Source organism: Aythya ferina (genome assembly GCF_964211825.1).
Source record: "Aythya ferina genome assembly, chromosome: 9".
In the NCBI taxonomy this organism is placed as follows: domain Eukaryota; kingdom Metazoa; phylum Chordata; class Aves; order Anseriformes; family Anatidae; genus Aythya; species Aythya ferina.
The window spans coordinates 17162494-17181336 of record NC_140305.1 but is presented as its reverse complement, the minus strand read 5'-3'; the positions used below and the strand labels follow the sequence as shown (position 1 = coordinate 17181336).

At 48.4% G+C, this 18843-nt stretch overlaps 1 protein-coding gene across 11 annotated transcripts in view; it reads left to right on the top strand.

Annotated features, from left to right (window-relative positions):
* The window catches only part of TP63 (tumor protein p63), a 154824-nt gene that overhangs the window by 71428 nt on the left and 64553 nt on the right, over nt 1-18843 (top strand). Inside the window, exon 1 of one of the 11 annotated variants that reach the window (XM_084528988.1) lies at nt 3173-3328. The exons of the other annotated variants lie outside the window; for them this stretch is intronic. Coding sequence (XP_084385114.1) covers nt 3317-3328 — 12 coding nt within the window. The 5' untranslated portion in view covers nt 3173-3316. Of the gene's footprint in view, nt 1-3172; nt 3329-18843 lie in introns of those variants that run through there. 11 annotated transcript variants of the gene reach the window in all.

Genomic DNA, 18843 nt, shown 5'->3' with positions numbered 1-18843 from the left:
CTGGGTGGAGCTGTGGCTGCTCTCTATGATTGAGGAAGTTCCTTCTTGCTCTGCCTGTTGTGTCTCACCCATGAAAGCTGGTTAGGAGAGCATGGTGCCACAGGCAACTGGTGGTGAACTGCAGTGCCAATCCTTGTGGCTAACTGAGACTGGGAGAGACCCATGGAAAGGCTCCTCTGTGCCTCCCCAGGGCTGCAACAGACCAGCTCTTCTCCTGCTAAAGCAAAAGCAGCAGAGAGGGATGAGGCGGTGAAACAGGTGGAATTGCTGAGGAGTCTCCTGTGCTTGTTTTTGGCTACTTGGCTCTTCCTGCTGTCTCCTTGCTTAGGGCTTGTTTATGTGGCCCGAGGGTTAAAATAGTTGTTTTGAGTACTGTTGCATTTCTGCTGACCAAGCGGTGAGACTTGAGGATGTTCTTAACTGACTTGTTTTTCACTTGTATCTGGCCTTCAAGAGAAGACTTGGTTTCAGACCCTAATTGTTTTTTTAGATTTGTGTCTCCAGATGGGCAGAGCTAGTGAGCATTTGTAACTAGTCTTGGCTGTGGGTGTCTCACCAGTGTACTTTGAGACTGGAATGCAGATGAGGCACTGGTGGTTGCTGGTTCATGTCAGTTTGTGCCAAAGGCAGAGCTCTTCTTACCAGTAGCTCCGGTGAAGAAGCCAGGTGCTGCTCTTGCAGGCAGGAGGTATTTCACGAGTTTGAGCTGTTAGTTTCTGTTCTTCCTGAGTCTTGTATACTTTTTGGTATAAATCCTGTGTACTTTGAAGTTTGTGTTAGTGTTTGTATGTTTTCTTGTGCCTCTGTATTTCTGTCCTGAGAAATTTAATTCCTTGACTAATAGAAAAACATCTCTTACGTGCTCAACCGTGGCATGTTTGCAGCAGAGGTGTTGGTTGGCAGTGCTTGTAACCCCGAGGCTTGCATCTGCAGTGAAAGGGTTCCCAAGTCACGCTGATGGCAGTCCCTGGTGCCAGAACACTGCCTGGCTGATGTGGCTGCTGAAAAATGGCACAGGATGGGGTAGTGTGTTCCTCTTTGCTTGCAGCATTGTGGAGGGTGGAAAGGCCATGCTGAGGTTGGGTATCTGCTTGGCTAATGTGGTGAAGCCATTCCAAGTGCACAGGGAGGTGACAAATGTCAAGTCTTATCATCTTTTGATGTTCAGGGTGGGCTCAGAGGGGCAGCGCTGTGTGTGTGCAAGCCTTCAGTCTGAATCTGTAAGGACACTTCTTGGCTTTTCCCAGTGCTGTAGCACAGCTCTAGTAAAATGGTGTCTGCTTCAGTAGCTAGTCCAGAAGGTTTCCCATGTTTTGAGGGTACCTACTTCTCAAAATGGGTGGCTTGAGCTAATTATTCTCCCTTAGAAAGCAATCCCTGATAGTTTATAAGCTGCCAACAGAAGGTTTGCTCCTTCCATACCTGGACTTGCTGCATTGAGTGCTAGCAGAGCCTTTGCATTTCCAGCTCCTCCAAGCTGTCAGCAGAGTGCTGCAGTAGCTGGCAGGCTTGCTTGAAGCCCTTGTTCAGAGTCTCCCTCTCCTGTCTGTGGTGCAGTGAAACATCAGTGGGAAATCCCTTCCTCTTGTCCTCTCTGACCACTGCTGAACTGAGCACTGGGGCCAGAAGAGGAAGGCAGGCAGCTTTTGCTGTGAAATTATTTCTTGCTTGTGATGGCTTTAATCCCAGCCTTGCAGGAGGCATCTCTGGAGAGGCCAAATTGCATGGTGACATTTTTAAGGAGTGTTTTTCACTGTCTTGATCAGCCAAAGGGGGAGCAGGGAAAATTCCATCCCATCCTTACCCTTACTGTAAGGCAGCAGCTCAGAGCTGCTTGAGCCTGAGTGTCCCCATGTTCATTAACAAATGTTCCACTTTGCCTTCACGGGAAGACAGCACCTTCACTCAGTTGAGAGCTGCACAAAAGCCTTTACAAAGCAAAATATGCATCACAAACCTGTGCAAACAGCCCGTCTCTTAAAAGGAGGAAAGCTCTTTTTACTCCCCTTACCACCACCACCACCTCCCTATAAATTTGCAAACATCCCTGACAGGTGACAACTCCCCCTTGCAGAGCAGTCTGTGTTTGCTTTGCTGTTTCTGGGGCTCGCAGCCTCTGCAGCTTGTACTGGCAGGGAATGTGTAGCCTGGGGCAAGGTGTTTGCTGTTTGTCGTCTTTAATCTGAAATACCTTACAACCCTCTTCCCCTCCAGCTTCTCTTTTCCTTTGGATAGCTGCGGGGCAAGAGCTCCCCTTGCACCTGTCTCTCCTGTAACCTCAGCCGTGTCACTCCTAGACACGAGGTGCCGCACGCAGCTGATTGCAGCAAAGAGTTGAAGAGGGCAGATAAACACAAAGGAATGCAGCAGAAACAGAGGGGCCCTGAGAGATGAACAGTGAGATCAAGGCAGACTGATTTTTATTATTAGACTAGTCTTAGGAAAAGAGCGAGGCAAGCTTTTGTCCAAAATGTACCACCATCTGAGGTTTAAATAGATGCACAGCAAATAAGACTCATTTATTTGAAGCAATTGTCCTTCCATGGACTTGAAGGCAATCCCACCAGGGTTTAAAATAAGTTTTGCACCTACACTCAACTTATGGCTGAAAAATGAAATTTTCAGCCTTAAAAGATATCCACCCTCAATCCCAGGAGTCTTTCTGCTGGGAGCTGTGGTTGTTGTTGTTTGCTTGTTTTGGTATTGCTCACAACAGAAGTGTTGGAGCTTCAGTGTTCGAAGCAGTGCCTGAAGAAGCTGTCCCACTGGTGGGCTGGAAAATGAGCGTGGATCCTTCCCTGCTGAACACCCTGTGGTTGTGTTCATTGCCTTGCAAGTGCAGTGAGGAGGTTGGGTGACAAAGAAACCCCTCTTGTCTGAGCTACGGCTCTGTCTCTGGCTGAACCACAAACTTGCCATTCTCATGCTCCTGTTTGTAAGGAAGAAATATCCTTCCTGCGTCCTGTGGAAGAAAGGACTAAGAGAAATTGGTGACTGGCACTACCTTGGGATGAAAAGAGCTGGAGGGGGACAGGAAGAAGGTTTGTAGGTCTGGTGTGAAATTAGACAGTCAGCAGCCTTTCCCTGGTCGTGTGATTTGTGACCAGCTCTTTCACAATGTCCTGCACAGCTGGTTTCTGGCTGGCCTGGCTGCTGGCTGTGCCCCTTTTGCTCCTGTGGCCTTAACCACAGGCAGGCTGGGAAGCCCCAGCAGAGATCTGCCTCTTCACGTAGCGGGGATGAGAGGCTGGTGGTCCCTGCAGGCACGGAGAGCGCTTAGTCTGTGCCATGGCCCTGGTGTGGGAGGGAGCTGCGGATGCCCAGGAAGGTAAGTTGAATGTGCATCCTCGTGGCCACCTGCTCTTTGTAGGGTTTCACCCCAAAAATGCTCCCCTGACCAGCTGCCTGTGTTGCAGGGGGACGCTGCTCCTCCCGCCTGGAGGCACGCTGGTCTCTGAGGCTGTCTCCTGTGGCGCTAGGAGCCAGGTGATGTTGTATGAAAAATTGATTTCTTCTGACTGATTAAGCACCCTGGAGCTACGGGGAGGAGGGGGCCGGGGACCTCTGTCGAGGAACGGGCGTGTGGCAGTGCAATAACCCCTGCGCTGCCCTGCAGCCCTCCCGGCGTGCTGTCAGCCTGCCATAAAATCGTTTTCCTTCACCCCTCGGAATTCCTTTCAAATAGTTCCCCGGTGCTAGTCGGGACCCAAACAAAGGTGGCCTGGGCTAAGAACTTCAGCGGGTGGCATCCTGAAAAGGCATCACTGGAGGGGCTTGCAGAGCCTGGAAATCTCCTGGTCTGCTGCCTTTGGCCCAGCAGCATGTTGGGGGCTCTGGGGACCCTGAGGGCCCTCCCGGGTGGGAGCAGGCACGCTGTCCCGAGTAATGGAGTGGGTCGGCCCCCTCCCCCAGGTACATACCTTCCTTTCATGCCCCTGAGCGAGCCGTCCTCGCAGCCCCTTGCCTAACCAGTTCAGTGGAATGCCTTTTTGCAGACAGTCAGCTCTGGTCAGGGTTTTCTTAACCTGTGTCTGTCCCTCCCCACAAAAGGGAGAGAATTCCTGGCCTTTTTTTTTTGTCCTTCCTCACCTTCTGTTGTCGTGGGTGTTTGCTTTGGGTGGGCACCACCACGCTGCCTGTCCCACCGAGCTCCCACCTTGGGGTGGTGGTGTGGGTACCTCGGGCAGGGCAGCGTCCTCCTGGGATTCAGGCCCCAGCTTTGTGGGCTGGGGGTGTCCCAGTCCTGGTGGCCAGAGAAGTCTAGGGGGGTTCAATGTGTACTTTGTGTTTAAGTCACAACTTTAGCTCTGCAGCTCTGCTGCCCAGACTGATGTTCTCCTTTATACAGGGAGGTGGAGAAAAAAATAGGCTGTGGGAGAAGCTGGCTGCAGCCTCTGAACATGGAAGCATTGATGCTCTCAGTCCTTGCACCAGAAACAGGTCTCAGATTTGGTATTCAGTACTTCCTCCTGGGGAAGGAGACCTTTCCCAGACATCTTCAACCTGCTGTGGGCAATCAGGGGAGCCACCCCAGTCACCTTGTGCACCAGCCCATGCAGCTGGAGAAGAGTGGGGCTGAGACCCTTGGGTAGCAGGTCATCATCCTCTGCACGCCTTCAGCCTTAGCATTGTGTAAATCAGTTCAGTAATTCATATTTGGAGGCCATGCACTAAATTCCTGTGTCCCAAGGAGCCTACTGCTTGTTCAGGATAGGTCAGAATCAGGCTTTGCTGAGCAAGAAGGTGATGGACAGGCATTTAAAAAAAAAAAAAAAACTCTCCAAAAGGGTTTGCCGTGCCTGTCCTATCCAGTGCTTTAATACTAAAGGGCAGGCTCTCATCTCTGTTAATTTAGTTGCTCACTTAAGTGTTTTGCTGGGTCAGGAGAAGAGAAGTCTGCTTGCTGCAAGGTAATGGCTGAGGAAGAGGATGGAAGGTGGCGGTGGGGCTGCAGGACAGGGAGGATGTCTGTGTCCCAGCAGCAGGCAGGGAGGTGGCGTGGTGTGGCTGAGCAGCGCAGGGAGAGTCGTCTGTGCAGAGGCTGGTGACATGTTATGTCTGCTCCCCAGGGCCCTGGCAGGTGTGACAGCCCTGAAGTTTGTTGGGAAATGGTTTTGCACCTGGATGTGAGGTCTGATTTGATAAGTAGATGTGGCAGTGGCTTGTGTGGCTGCTTCCATGCATTAAGTATTCCCAGATTGACCATAGAAAGGAAGCAAGGACTTTGTACAGCACAGATATGTGATCAAAGCTTTTATTACTGTCTGGTTTGTGCTTGAGAGAGTTTGAGGTCTGCCAAGTTTCTCTTCTGTGTGGGTATTTGTTCGTTCCATAGCTGTGTAAAGAAAGTTGGGATTATGCAAAGGCATTTCCATAATGAGTAAATGCATTATTCTGTTGGAAGCTTCCCTCCAGCACCTCTCCTGTTTGCAGCTGAATTTATAAGCTCTCCTAATTTAGGCTTGGCGTTATAATACTGCTGAATGTTTAATCTCATGCGGCATGGGTCCCTTCAGATCTAATCACACTTAGGGCTGCAGATCCAAATCCAGAAAGAGTCAATTCATTTAGATAGAGCATGCATATTGAGAATGTGCATTCAATTTGGGCAAAACAAAGCCTGATGACTCTTCTCACTCTATGTATTGTAGCGATCCAGAGCTACTCGTTTCTTTAAAATTTTCCATGGCTCCCATTCTTGTGCTTTTTTTTGCCCAGGTTCTGGCTGCAGACCAGGGCTGGTTGCGTTTCCTTTTTGTAGGAACGCAGCCAGTCAGCGAGTATGGTGACACTGAGTGCTTTGTTTTTTTAATTAACGGCATTGGAGAAAACAAACAGATGATGCCTACCCTGTTAAAGACCATCTTGGAAGCATATTTAGAACTGTAATATTTTTCTACCCATTTAGTACGTGGCTTCATTTCCAGTTTGGGAGGGAATAAGCTAATTTGAAGCTAAAAAGCACAAGGCTAGTGGAAATGAGCCAGGTGTGGTGGGGTGCTCTGCAGCATGCCAGAGTGTGAGGCTGAAGTGGGAGAGGAGCCTGGCTCCTCAGCAGAGCTGGCTTTAAATCCCCAGCTCGTATTGCTGTCAGCAGGCGAGGTGGAAGAGTGTTGCAATTGCAAATGCTGTCATCTGCCTACATGCAAATACGTCAGAACAAAAGAAGCAGTCACTTCAGAAGACGTCTTCCACCAGCAGCCAGGCCTGCCTCCAAAGGTTTCCATGGTGCTGCACGTGCTCCTTGCGTAGGTATGGAGCAATAACGTGTTAGCACTTATTTTACATCTTTAAAAGGAGTGCAGAAATGCTTAATTAAAAAGGATCTTGATCTTAGAACAACAGACCATAGGCACTTTTTGCCTCCGGAGTAAGTTTAGGGATTATGCTGCCTTGCTGGGAACTTCACTGTATATGGCTGTCTGTAGTTGATAGGATCCCCCCCTTTTTTTTTTTTTTTTTTTTTAACTAAGTGTACTTCCCATTTTATTAGTTGGGAACATTATGATTAGTGTGGAGCCCAGAAACAGTAAATGACTTGGGCACCTGGCATTTCATCATCCCATGGAGACCAGCTGAATGCCAACAGATGTGGCCGCCCCCCAAATTCCCAATGACCTGGATTGTTTTTTCCTGCCACCTACTTGGTGGAAAAAGGGAAACGAGGCACTTCTGTAGGGTGCTGAACTGAGCTGTTCACCTCCAGCCAAATGAAAACCTCGCAGAGCTTTGTGGCGTCCACTTTGTGGATGGGCACCTCACAGCCCTGCTACCAGGCTGCAGCACTGACTGTGCCCATCTTGGCTGTGCCAGTTTGGCACGGTGTGGGGCTGTGCAGCAATCTGTGAGTGGGCTGGAGGTTCGCAGGATTCTCCTTTGGAGCACAGCCCTGGGAGTGCCCTGCTCCCCTTCCTGATCCACCATGGCCCAAGTGTCTGCGTCGCTCTGGGGTGTAGCTCTTGTTTTTAAAGCCTTCTCCTGCATTAATTGGGATTCCTGCTTTGAAGAAGGCCTGGTGCATCCAAAGCCTGGCTGTGTTGCTTTGTGGTTCTGCAGATCCTGCCCGCAGTCCTGTTAATGACTATTATTTTTCCTCCAATATGTTATGATGAGACTTGTGGACTGGGTAATGTTTTCCTCTGAATGCCTCTACTGTCTGCTTTCCACCTCAGTGTCACTGATTTGATAGCATTTAAATTAATGAGGGAGCGAATTGTCAGGCAGTCACAGAAAATTAAATCAATCTCTGTGAAGCAGAGATTAAGGAGTGGTTTTTGGCCTGGGTAGGTTCAGTCACTGCTGAATAAACCCTTTGCTAATCAGCATCTGAATTTGCAGAGATTAATGAAAGATCAAAGGAGTCTTTGGTAACGACTGCAACTATGTCATCTCTGAAACAAGGATTTGTATCTCCAGCCTGTTTAAAGAGGAAGGAAAGGTACCCTCAAGCACCCTTCTTTCTCTCTGCAGTCATGGTTAGGTAAGGCGGACCACACGGTGATGTCCAAACTGGATTAAAATTAAAGCAGCCTAAAACTAAGGTGATAACTACTGGGGAAGATCCTTGGCCACATAACTGAGCCCTGTGGCTGTCCCCATACCAGTGAGGTGTGTGAGAGCAGGCAGAGGATACGCAGGCAAAGACCGGCATGGCAAAATCCAACAATTCTGCATAGGAAACTTAAGGAACAAGCAGCCTCAGTGCCTGGCTGGGATGGTGGAAGCAGTGTTTGGAGGTCCTGCAGCAGGAGTTGAGAGCTGGGGACCAAACGCACCGGGGGAATATGGGGTAATGTTGATGTGCTTGTGCCAGGAGTGTTGGTGGCTGCCAGGTGCAAGGTCAGAGTTTAGCCAGAGGTCTGGGAGACCAATCTCAAATTGTTACAGCCTGGTGGCTCTCTTTAAATGTTATCCAATGGATGGAGTGTGTGTGTGTGGAGTTGGCAAGGCACTAGAGCCTGGCTGTAAAGAACTGCTATGATTGTGCATTTATTAACAGCTTTGCATTTCCTGCGAGTGATCTGTAGTTTATACAAGATAAGAGAAGAACACCACTTTCCCCTCAGCTGCTTGTGCAAGAACAAACCTGATCTGTCAACAGTTGCTTCTCTTGTAACTAAAAACAAAGGCTCCCTAATCTGTCCTTATCTCTTTTTTTTCCCCTTTCCCTGGCCAGATCACTCTGTCGGATGGAGGCTTGTGCCATGCCCACATCCAGCTGGAGGGATGGGGCTGGTTTTGCTGCTTGGGAATCACACAATGAACTGTAACTCTCCTGAATTTTCTTGTATGACTTTCTCTTTTACTTCTGCAAAATGTTCTGTGAATGGCGGGCGGAGGGGTGTGTGTATGTGTGTACCCAAAGGTCCTCAGCAAAAATAAAGCTTGAACATCGAGAGCTATCAGGCAAAAGAGCTGCTGGTGGCAAAAGCTTAAAGCCCCAAAGTCCCCTGGCCATGGCTCCGTGCTCAGGTGTCTGCTGGCCCACCGTTTTGCATTCATCTGTGCAGAAATGTTGTCTGGCCAGTGGGTTTGAAGCTGATCAGCTGCCCTGCAGAGGTCTCTGTCTGCAGAAGGTTGTTTCCTTTTATCCCTAAGCACTTTTAGTAAAAGCAACTTCTCTTTAAGGACTTACCAGGGTACACAAATGTGGGGGGAAAAATACATAAAAGGAGCACTAGGAATAAAACAGAGCTTTTGGATTGATAAACGATCTGGTTACCTGGTTTCCAGCCTGCATTGTACTCCCAACTGCAGGAAGGGAGTCTGCTGGCTTTGGTGGGAATAACCTCCCTTGGTAGGAGTAGGAGACAGGACTGGAGGTGGCTGGATTGTGCAGCTGGTAGGGAAGAAGTGGGGACCTTGCATCATCTTGGCTGGAAAGCTGAATCTCTCCAGAGGAGTGTCTTTGCTCCCTTATTAAATGGAGCTCGGCAGCCGGAGGGCAGAGTCCCTGGGGGCTGCGTGCGCCCTTCCTAAACCAATATTGCACAGCGGTTGTGAAGGGAACTGGTTTTGTTTCACAATTCCTTTCCACCTTCCCTCTCCCCGCTCCCCCCACAGAGCGTTATCTCCTGACATGATGCCATTAACTCTCTAATTAGCCCTGGGGGTGTTCTGGGGAGATAACGAAGCTAGAGGAGCTCAAATAAGCAGCGTGCGCAGATGTTTACCCAGGGTCGGAGGGCAGACCTGTTGTGACAGCCGATTGCCTTGGGGAGGGAGAAGCCGACCTGTGCTGCAGGCAGCCCGGGAGCAGGGCTCTCCTCCTGCCCTCAGCAAGTCAGTCTTCCCCCTGAGTTTTGAAAATGGGGGAAAAATGCAGCTGGATGTCCTTGGAAGAAAGGATTGTCCTTTAGTAGCAAGCACTTGCAGTACAATCAGGGCATCTTTCTGGCTTGCTGGCTGTGCAAGAGGCCGTATCCAGCTGTTTTCTGCAGCTGAAAGGCAGCATCCTGCCCACCACTGCATCTCTTGGGTGTGTGTTTTTTTCAACTTTGTCTTGCTATATATATATATTTTTTTTTTTTTTGAATGGGGAAAGTCCCTGTTTCGGTATGGAAATCTTTCTTCCTCACCTCTTCTGCTTGGTTTGAGCAGCGAAGGCCAGCTGACCACCTCTGTGCTAGTTTTTTTGGGAAGGAAGTGTGTTTTTTTTTGTTTTTTTTTCCCCTCTTTAACCTGGCTGCTTGCTCTTACTGTCCATCACCCGTGTCCCCATGAAATCTTCACTGGAAAAACTCCCCGAGCTAATTGGCAGAGGCTCGTTTTTGAGCATTCAGCAGTTATTCATATGTAGCAAAGGGAGGGGGGGAAAAACCCACACATTCTATTTTTTCCTCCTCCTTCTGTTATCTCAGTCTTAATTTGTAAACATTTCTGAGCTGAGTGGATGTCGCAGTCCACAGTGACGCGGTTGATCCAGATACTATTTTTACAACAGAGTGGAGAGGTCTGAGCAGACTTTTCCCTTTGATCTGCAGGAAATTCTGCATGAAGCCACCTAACAAGCAGGCAGGTGCGTGCAACCCCCCAGCCCCCCCCCGAAATTACGCAATCTCCAATTAACCTTACCATTAAAAAGACTTGTGGCGATTGCTTTTTTTTTTTTCATTTCCATGTTTTAGCACAGTTTCTGCCTCTCCAGGAGGGGTTACCGAAAACTTGCCGATGGTACCAGGCAGAGATGCTGGGACAGACCGTGTAACAGCATGTGGAAAGCACATTCCAAAGAAAAACCTGAATCTGCAGTTTGACTTGGCCGATGCCTCGTTTTGGAAAGTTAGGGGTCTTGTTTGTGTTCTTCGTTTCTCAACATACCAGTGGGAGCTGCAAAGCCTTGCCAGAAGCTCTCTGGAGTAACTGAGTCAGACCTGGGAGGGTTGCACCTGAAACCTTCCAATCTAACTAATGGTAATTATTTTGGTTTCCTAAAGTGCTGGAGGTCTCCTCTTTAGAGGGAGAGAGATTTTCCTTTCCAAGCATCAGCTGCTTTGCTTTTCTGTCTTCAGCCAAAAAGAGCATCCAAAGGTTGAAGCCCAGACTGATGCTTTGGGTTGATTATTTTTTTGTCTTTTTTTTTTTTTTTTTGGGGGGGGGGGGGGGGGCAGGGGGTAGGGGTAAAATAATTTATTTTAACATGTGGAAGGAGGGCCTTCTCCTGCAACAATTTGCTTCCTTTGACTGGGCTGGTTGTAGGTAGAGGTTATACCTTGTTACACCAAAGATTGGCCCGCATGTGACTTTATACCATTACAGTTACAACAGAATTTACGATGTTCTCCTTGGAGAAGGAAAGCCTTTTCCAGAAGGCTCAGAAATGGTAATTACAGACCCATTGCAGAGGAGTGAGCGTGCAGTCTGAAGGGGATCACTTTAGTTTTGTGACATCTACTTAAGCATTTGCAGTTGCAGGGAGTTGAGATTTTCTCTGACAGCATCTAAAAGATGCTGCCTTGCTCTTTCTAGGTTTTAGCAGACTCATCCGTGTTTAGTTTTTGGAATTTTTGAGTGCTGTCTCCTGCCTGCAGCCTGGAAGCTCTGGGGGATGCTCTGTTACCTCTGCCTCCCATGCCTGGGTGATGGTGGCCTCCTTTGTGGCACCTGTGAAGGGCTGTTTGCAAAAGGCCCCTTGTCAAGCATCTCCTTCAAGATGATAACGCAGGCTAATACTTCTGAAACACCGAGCCAGGTCGGGGCTGTGTGTACAGAGGGCAGGGATTTGTGCTGACATGTCAATTTATTCATGCTATATACACTTCTCCTCGTGTTTGACATGCAGATCTCGCTGGATAAACTTCCACATATCTCTGTGTAGCGCATCTGGGTGTTGCTTCACCCACAACCACCTCCAGCCACCTGTGGGACAGAAGATAGCAGATACCCAACACAACAGTGCTGCATTAATGACTTGGAAAAGGAGGATCTTCTGAGTTCAGTAGCACAGCTAGTAAATGAGTTTTTTTTGCAATGACTTGCTGAGGTTGGGAGATCAATGACTGCATCTTGGCTTATTCTTTCTCTCCCCTTCCTCTTCATAGCTTTTGAGCTCATGGGCAAGTATCAAAAACCTGACAGGATTTAAGGGGTCAAAACTGCCAGTCCCTCTGAGCTCAGTATAACACTTCCCTGCTATTACACAGCAGTAAATCCACAGGTGACTTCCAGCTTGATGTCCATCAAGCTTTGCAGTGCTGCTGTGAATTGACCTGTTTGGCTAACGGTGCCGTGGCTGTGCCCTGCAAACCTTGCCTGTATCTCCAGATGAGCACTGTCTGTGGTTTTCTGGCTTGTACCCCTTTCTGAGATCACAGAAATGCACTGAGCACAGCAAGGGGTGCTGGGGAAGATGGAGAAGGCAAGGGGAGGTGGCAGTGTTCTCCTGAATTGTTCCAGTGATGTAGGAAACTTGTTGTGGGCCCAGCAGGCTCCTCCTGGTAGTTCAGGAGTGCTGAGGGTGTGCGGGGCCCCAGTTGTTCTGGGGTGTTGCTGCTGGTGGTAGGTTGGGCTCTCCCTTTGCTGGGGAGGGCTCTGTGCTACTCCCTGCAGCCCATTGCTGGAAGTACCATCCCGGGGAAGCACCTCCTTGTGTTGTGCTTTTCGGTGAGGAGGGAGAGGCAATGTGCATGGTAAATGCTTGAACCCTTTGCTCTGGTGTCCAGCAGTCCTGTGCTGAGCCAAACACGCTGCGTGAGAGCGAAGTGAGACAACTGCTCAGCCTCTTATGGCAAGGAGCTGCTGCAGGGTAGGGAGGGCACTGTGATCCTCTGCTGTTTGCTCTGCTGCCAGTTCCTTTCTGCAAGTGTTTTTGCCCTGTTTTATTAGTTTTGGAAAGTAGCTGGTGGAGCTGGCTGTGTCCTTTGATTCTCAGGGTGGCAGGAAGGCAGTGGCAGCTCCTTCTGCTGTAACGTGCTGGGGAGGGCAGCCCGGGGAGCCAGTACCACTCTGTGCTCACAAGCAGCACAGCCTGCTTACACTGATCTCCCTGTGAACCCGGTGTCCTCCCCTTGTGAGCCCAGGGATGTTAGGGTTAAAGGATGCCCGAAGGCGAGGGAGTTGGTGCAGCAGGGAGCAGAAGCAGCTCCCTGGGCAGGAGGCGTTGGCTGGGCTCTGCGTGGGTTGCAGGTCTGCCAGGGACTTCTCTTCCTCCCCCTATTTCTACAAAGCCCCCCACGGGTCAGTTGCACTCAGAGACTCAGTTTTCATTGTGAGTGGCCGAAGCAATGTGTGCGTAGTTAGCAATTAGCCACTGGTCTGCTTCACAGCAGGTCCTCTAAGTCTGGAGCACTGTCATTAGGCTGGGAGGGCAGGCGGCTGCTCTGTGATCTGGATGTTTGGTTTCCTCTCTCCCCCTTCCCCACCCCTTTAGAAAGGTGTTTTGTTTCCCCTCGTTGGATGGAGCTCGCCTGCTCTTCCAGGAGCAGACGAAAGGAGCTGCCTTTTGTTCTCCCCGTGCATCCCGCGTAGACAGCGGTGGCTCGGTGGATCCAGTGCACAGCTCCGGACTGTGGGGCAGCTCTGCTACGGGGCTGCTGGCACAGCACAGACTTTGTAACCCACGTGCGGGACCACCTACACAGGGACCTGGGGCAGGCTGGGGGGTATCTGCTTGTTCAGAGAGAAGTCACGTCAGGGCTGTTCAGAGTGAGCAGGCAGCAGATCAGTTTTACCGCAGATGGGCTCTGAGGTGTCTTTCCAAAATCTCTAGTTGCTGTGGGCACAGTGTTTGGGTGGCTTTTGCTGGAGGATACCCAAAAATTTCTCCCATGTATTCTCTCATAATCATGAGTCTCTTTAAGTTGTTTTGTAAATTTTTAATAATTTTGTTTGTAAGTGATTTTACTCCTAAGCTTACTGGAGAATTACATACAAGTGCAGGAGAGGGAAGAAATGTAGCTGCAGCGAGGTGATGTCCTGTGAGCGTGGATGAAAGCACACGGATGACAGAGCATGTGGCGGGATTATGGTGCACAAAACAAGGATTGCTTCTCAGAAAGCCCCTTGTGTGTTTTGTCCAAAAGCTGCATGCCGCAGCAGCTGGAGGCTCGGCTGCGCTACTGCCCTGCTGGTCTCAAATGTTATGCCTTGATCCCTTCCCAAACGCTTTGGGCTTTGGTAGCAGTGAAGCCAGTGCCTGAGGAAAACACTAGACTCCTCTTGGAAAATAAATAAATGGAAGTTTTTTTGGAGTGGCTGCTTTGGAGCAACTCCGTGGCTGTCTTTTGAGTTCCTAAACTTGTAGAAAAGTGACAGGGGAAAGTTATAGTTTCCTTTCATTTCTTTTCTTTTTTTTTTTTTTCCCCTCCTGTCATTTTCTCCCCCCCTTCCCTTCGCTTTTTAGAGATTGGTGATAAGGAATTCTAACTACTTAATGAGCTGGGAGAGGCCTCTCTCCATTGGAGTGGAGGACTCCAGGTGGCACTTTGACAGATTGGACAGGTAAGGCAGGAGAGCCCCACCTCCTCCTCCTCGCCTATAGTTAGGTATATAAGGGAAACTTAAATTATGCAGAGAGGCACACTCCGAGTCCTGTTATCTTCCAAGTAGCATCACATACTTTTAGGGTCTTCTAGGGGGTGGGAGGTGTTTGTCAAAATCCTGGAGCCAGAAGAAAGAACAGCAGCATTGATCAATTTGACTGCTAACATGTTGTACCTGGAAAACAATGCCCAGTCCCAGTATAGCGAGGTAAGGATTCTAGGTTTGAGTTGTGATCTCTTTAATATATTTTATTTATAGTCAAACTGCAATTTCTTTACCCCTGTAGCCCTGTTGTTAGGTATGGAATATACATTGATTTTTTTTTTTTTTTAAACTTTTACGCCTTTACAAACGGCAGGTAGTTTGCTGGGCTGGATACTGGAGTGAGAATGAGCTTTGAGTCTTTACATTTAGGACAATGAACTTGTTTGGAGAACTTTGATTAACCAAACATATTAAATATATATATATATCTTTTGCATTAGAAAAGCAAGTCGAAGCAGTCGCGTACTGTGACCAATGCACACAGATTCTGTTCCTGTAGCAGTATGAACAGTATCTGTGTTGACTACATCATAACTCATTAACTAGTCTTTTTATTGCCAAAATTGCTGCACATTGTTAGAAGTGGATGATGTTTAGGAAGTAAACCAAAAATGCATTGTAATCCCCATCTTTGGTTACATTTTTAAGTAAAATAATATATTAACAGAGGTTCTTTGCCGCGAATGTTGTGTTAGCGTCCACACCAATAACTCTTTTACACAGTGCTGTTAATATGTCGCCTTGTGACTTGCAGCAGAAAAATATTTTATATGGGTCTGTTTAAGCACATTAGAGAATAAATTTGTGTAAAATGGATGCAACCTTTTTCCACCATATGGGCAGGCGCAAGTTGAACTCAAACTTCAGATACAGCTTAGATTTTTTTTTTTCTAACCAAGCGGGTTGATGTTTTTGTAAGGTAGAAATTGAGCAAACTGCCGCATACTGTGAAAGTCTTTGAGGAAGTTACCTGGAGCTGAGGCAGATCTAACAACAATATTGGTTTACATTCCAGTGGAGACAGCAGCTGTGTTGACACTCGTCAGAATGGCGATGCAGCAAAAGCTCCGCTCCGTCTGTGTGTGCGCGTGTGTGTTTCTGGTGAAAATGCTTCAAGTGGAGGGCATGGGGTGCGGGACCTGCAGCAGACAGAAGCTCAGCCACTCGGAAAAGAAAACAAAATAGGAATAGCATGGCCGAGAGCGCAGATAGGAGATGTGATAGCTGGTGAGGAAAAGCCTGTTAAATGTACACTTAGGGCTTGCACACCTGGGATGGCAGGCTTGTAACTCGGGTAAACTGAAACCTGTGTATTTTCCAGGTCTCCTGTATTTCAGGGCGTGCAAATTTACGGTGTGCTTTCCATTCCTAGCTGCTTTTGCAGCCCAGAAGACACCAGTGACTATATTTTTTTCCTTAGGTTACTTATAAACTCTTAAATGGGGGGAGAACACGTCTTGGTGTGTTTGCTTGGCATTATTTGTCTCCTGCTATCTGATCAACTTTCGCTGAATAGCAGCGGCGAGGCTGTAGAGTCCCTATGGTTGACTTGCTGGGCTCATCTGTCAAAGCGATGCACTCAGAGCGTTCTCGCTCCGCTCAAATGCTGCTCATGATGGTGGCAGTCAGGGGAGCCTTGTAAAAGGCTTTAGCCTTTTTTTTCCTCTTAGATTTGAGCATGATGCACTGACTTTGCTCATTCAGTGAAGCGTTGCGTGCTGTGGAAAGAAAAGCCAATTAACATTGACTTGGCTGTGTTTCTGAGGGAGAGCAGTTTTTCTGGTGACTCTTCTTGAGCGAGTTGGGGACCTGTTAATGCTCAATGAAAATATATTAGGGGTGATGAACCTTGCCCATTGTAGGCTTTTGCATGGCTTCCTCAAAGGAAAACTAATAATGAATTTAAAAAATACCTTCAGCTCTCAGTGTGGAAATAGGATTAGCAATCTCTTGCAAGTATTGTTGGAGTTTAGATTTTTAGCATTGCTGCTCGTCTGAGCAAAAAGCAGCCACTCAAACTCATGAAAAACTTAGTGTGGACCGTAGATTGTGTCTAAAAATGGGTAAAAACCTTATTAAGGTGGGGGAGGGCAAGTCAAACTTTTTTGCACTGAAATCCAGTTTTAAAATGGAGAGCAGGCAGCTTCTCTCCCACTAAATCTTGTTTCCTTCCACGCTGCGTATCAGGGCACCTTGTCTGCCAGCACTGGCTCCTCATGGGCACCATGCTCTGCCCGCTGGCTCTGTGCTCCGCTCCACCCCATGGCCTGGGCCTTGTGCAAGGCCCGGTCAGGGCGACGAGCTTGCACCATGGCCTGCGGCCCCATGGGGCCCATGCCCACAGGCACAGTGGTGAATGCCTCAGTGAGATGAGTACTCTAAAACAGACAAAATCTGGTCGAGGGGTGTTTGAGGAGTCAGTAACAGCCCCAAAAGGCTGGAGGTGGAACCTGCCCCAGCCTTTTTCCAGCTTAATCTAGTCCAACGTTTGATCTGGGTTGACTATAAGTGTGGTCGAGCTCTTTGTTGGCAAACTGCTGGACTTGGTGGCCCTGGAGATCCTTTCCAGCCCATTCCTTTATCTTTAACTAGGAAGTGTGAAAAATAGAGATGTAGTGTGTTTGGAGTGGCTGTAATGGGGTGTTGAGGTGGTGTTAAACAGGATCTCTTGGGTATCAGATGTCTCTCCTACCTCGTCTCCACATTTGGCAGTTCTAGGTATTGTGCAGAAACATCTGCAGGGGAACATGCCCCAAAATCGGTGTGCTTATAAACCTTCAATGCTTTGCACAGAAGGTATCAGCAAGTCTGCCCGGTCTTGTCCAGGTTTCCTGGGTGCTGGGAGAAGAGGATGAGAGCAGTAGAGAGATTTCCTCTGGGGACCGATTCTTCTGGAGTTTGGCCGAGATGATGATGTAGAGAGTTTGGTGTGTTTGCTGGAATTAAATTAAAGCATTGCCAAAAGAATAAACACGACTTGTTCAAACACTGATAAGAAAAAAGTGCTGTGAATTTTGATTATCTCCTTCTTCCCAAAGATCTTCCTGCTCTTTGTGGGAGAGAGGCAAATTAAAGAATCTCTTTCCGTTAAGATTTTTATCGTAGTTTTGGGAGGGGAATGGGGAAATGAGTTTTATACAAAACCTTTAAAACTTCTTGTGCTCTGCTGCATGGCTTTTTTGGCAACATTCCTTCGTACTGGAAATTAAATAGGCTGGATTGCTGCAAATCTTTGATTCAGGGCTAGGATAACCTATTCAGAAGGCTGGACCTCATAAATTGTTAAATGATAATTCAGATGCTAGTGTTTGACCTGTAGTGCCCTGGATGCAAGTCTTTGCTCTTGGCTGAAGCAGTCAGGTGGGTCTGTGGGCTGCATGTCCTGAGGGAGCAGCGCTACCTTACTGTGGCACAAGAAATGTTCCTCTGTTGGGGATGTTGGTTTAGCAGACCTTAATTACAGGTTAAGGAATCGAGAAACTGAGATACAGCTGAACTTGAGTATCATCTTCATTTATGTGGAGTAGAAATGTGATTAGATTTTAGAGTCCTTGCTCTAAAGGACTAGAGCTAAACCAAGTTTGAACTTGGCTGCACACCACCTGAGGAGGAACAAGTCGTGGCCCCACTGGTGCTGCTTTCCTTGGCCAGTTTTCAGTGGTCACCTCAACTGCCTGTGGCAACTGCTCTGCCTTGCATTGCTTTGTGGCCCTCAGCCAAGCCTGGGGGGAAGGAAGCAGTCTTCCTGGGAAGCCACCTGGTCACTCCCAGGAAAGCGGCTGTCTCGTTGCCTTCCTGCAGTCTGTAGGTACAGGGGAGAAAGGCTAAGCTGCGCGTTGTTTCTTGTACCCTGCATCTCACCCTACGCTAGGGATAAGTGCTTGTAGGGCTCTAGACGAAGCTTACTGAGTTTCTCCAGGGAGGTATTGGCTAAGCCTGAACCTCTCTCCTTGTCCTTCTGTTTGTGAAGGTGTTCTGGAGTTCTGCTGGCTCTAATTAGGGACACATTAACTCCTGATGCCTGGGAGGAAACTTTTCTATGAGCAGTGCAGGGTTTGGGTAGGAGCAGCATGCCTTTCAGGGGCTCCTGAGCATTGAGATGAAATTAACATCTGCACATTTGGGCACAGGCCCTCACTGGGAGCAGGAAATAAGGAGGTGTGTTGAGGGTTGCATTACTAGTGTCCTGTTGCAGTTATACTCCTTGTGTGTTTGTCCCTCAGTTTTGCTGTAATTGCACTTAAGGTACTAAAGCCTTTGCAAATGTGACTTCTGTGCAGCATGCAGGGGTTCTCTACAAGGATGTCAAGGTCCTGTGTAACCAAGTACCTGAGCGATTTTAAAACCCGTCCAGTTGCAAAGGTTTGCCCCGTGATGGAAAATCTAAGGTAGACTTGCATGTACTTCGTCTTTTGTTTGGAGAAGCTAGGTAGATGCTACGGCCCCTTTTGGGTCTTCCAATGAAGAAATTGAAGTAGTCTCAAAATGGGCAGCAGGAAGCTGAGACCTGCCTCTTGCCATGTGCTCCCATCTCCCTGCCAGCTGAAACAGAAGTACCGCTCTGGGCGAGAACTGAGTCTGGCTCCCACAAGGGTCTAATCTCCAGCTCTCAGAACAGGTTTGTCATGCCATGGGTGGTCTTCTGGTTTGTAATATGATGCATAAAAGCTTGGATGATATCAGCATTGATGGTAGAACTAACGTGATCCTATGTAGAACAGTGAATTGGGGGTATTATCTGGAGGAATCATCTCCTCGCTTTAGGCAGAAGGACTGGTCTTCAGCAGCCAAATGTGGGTGTAGCTCAGAAATAAGTGA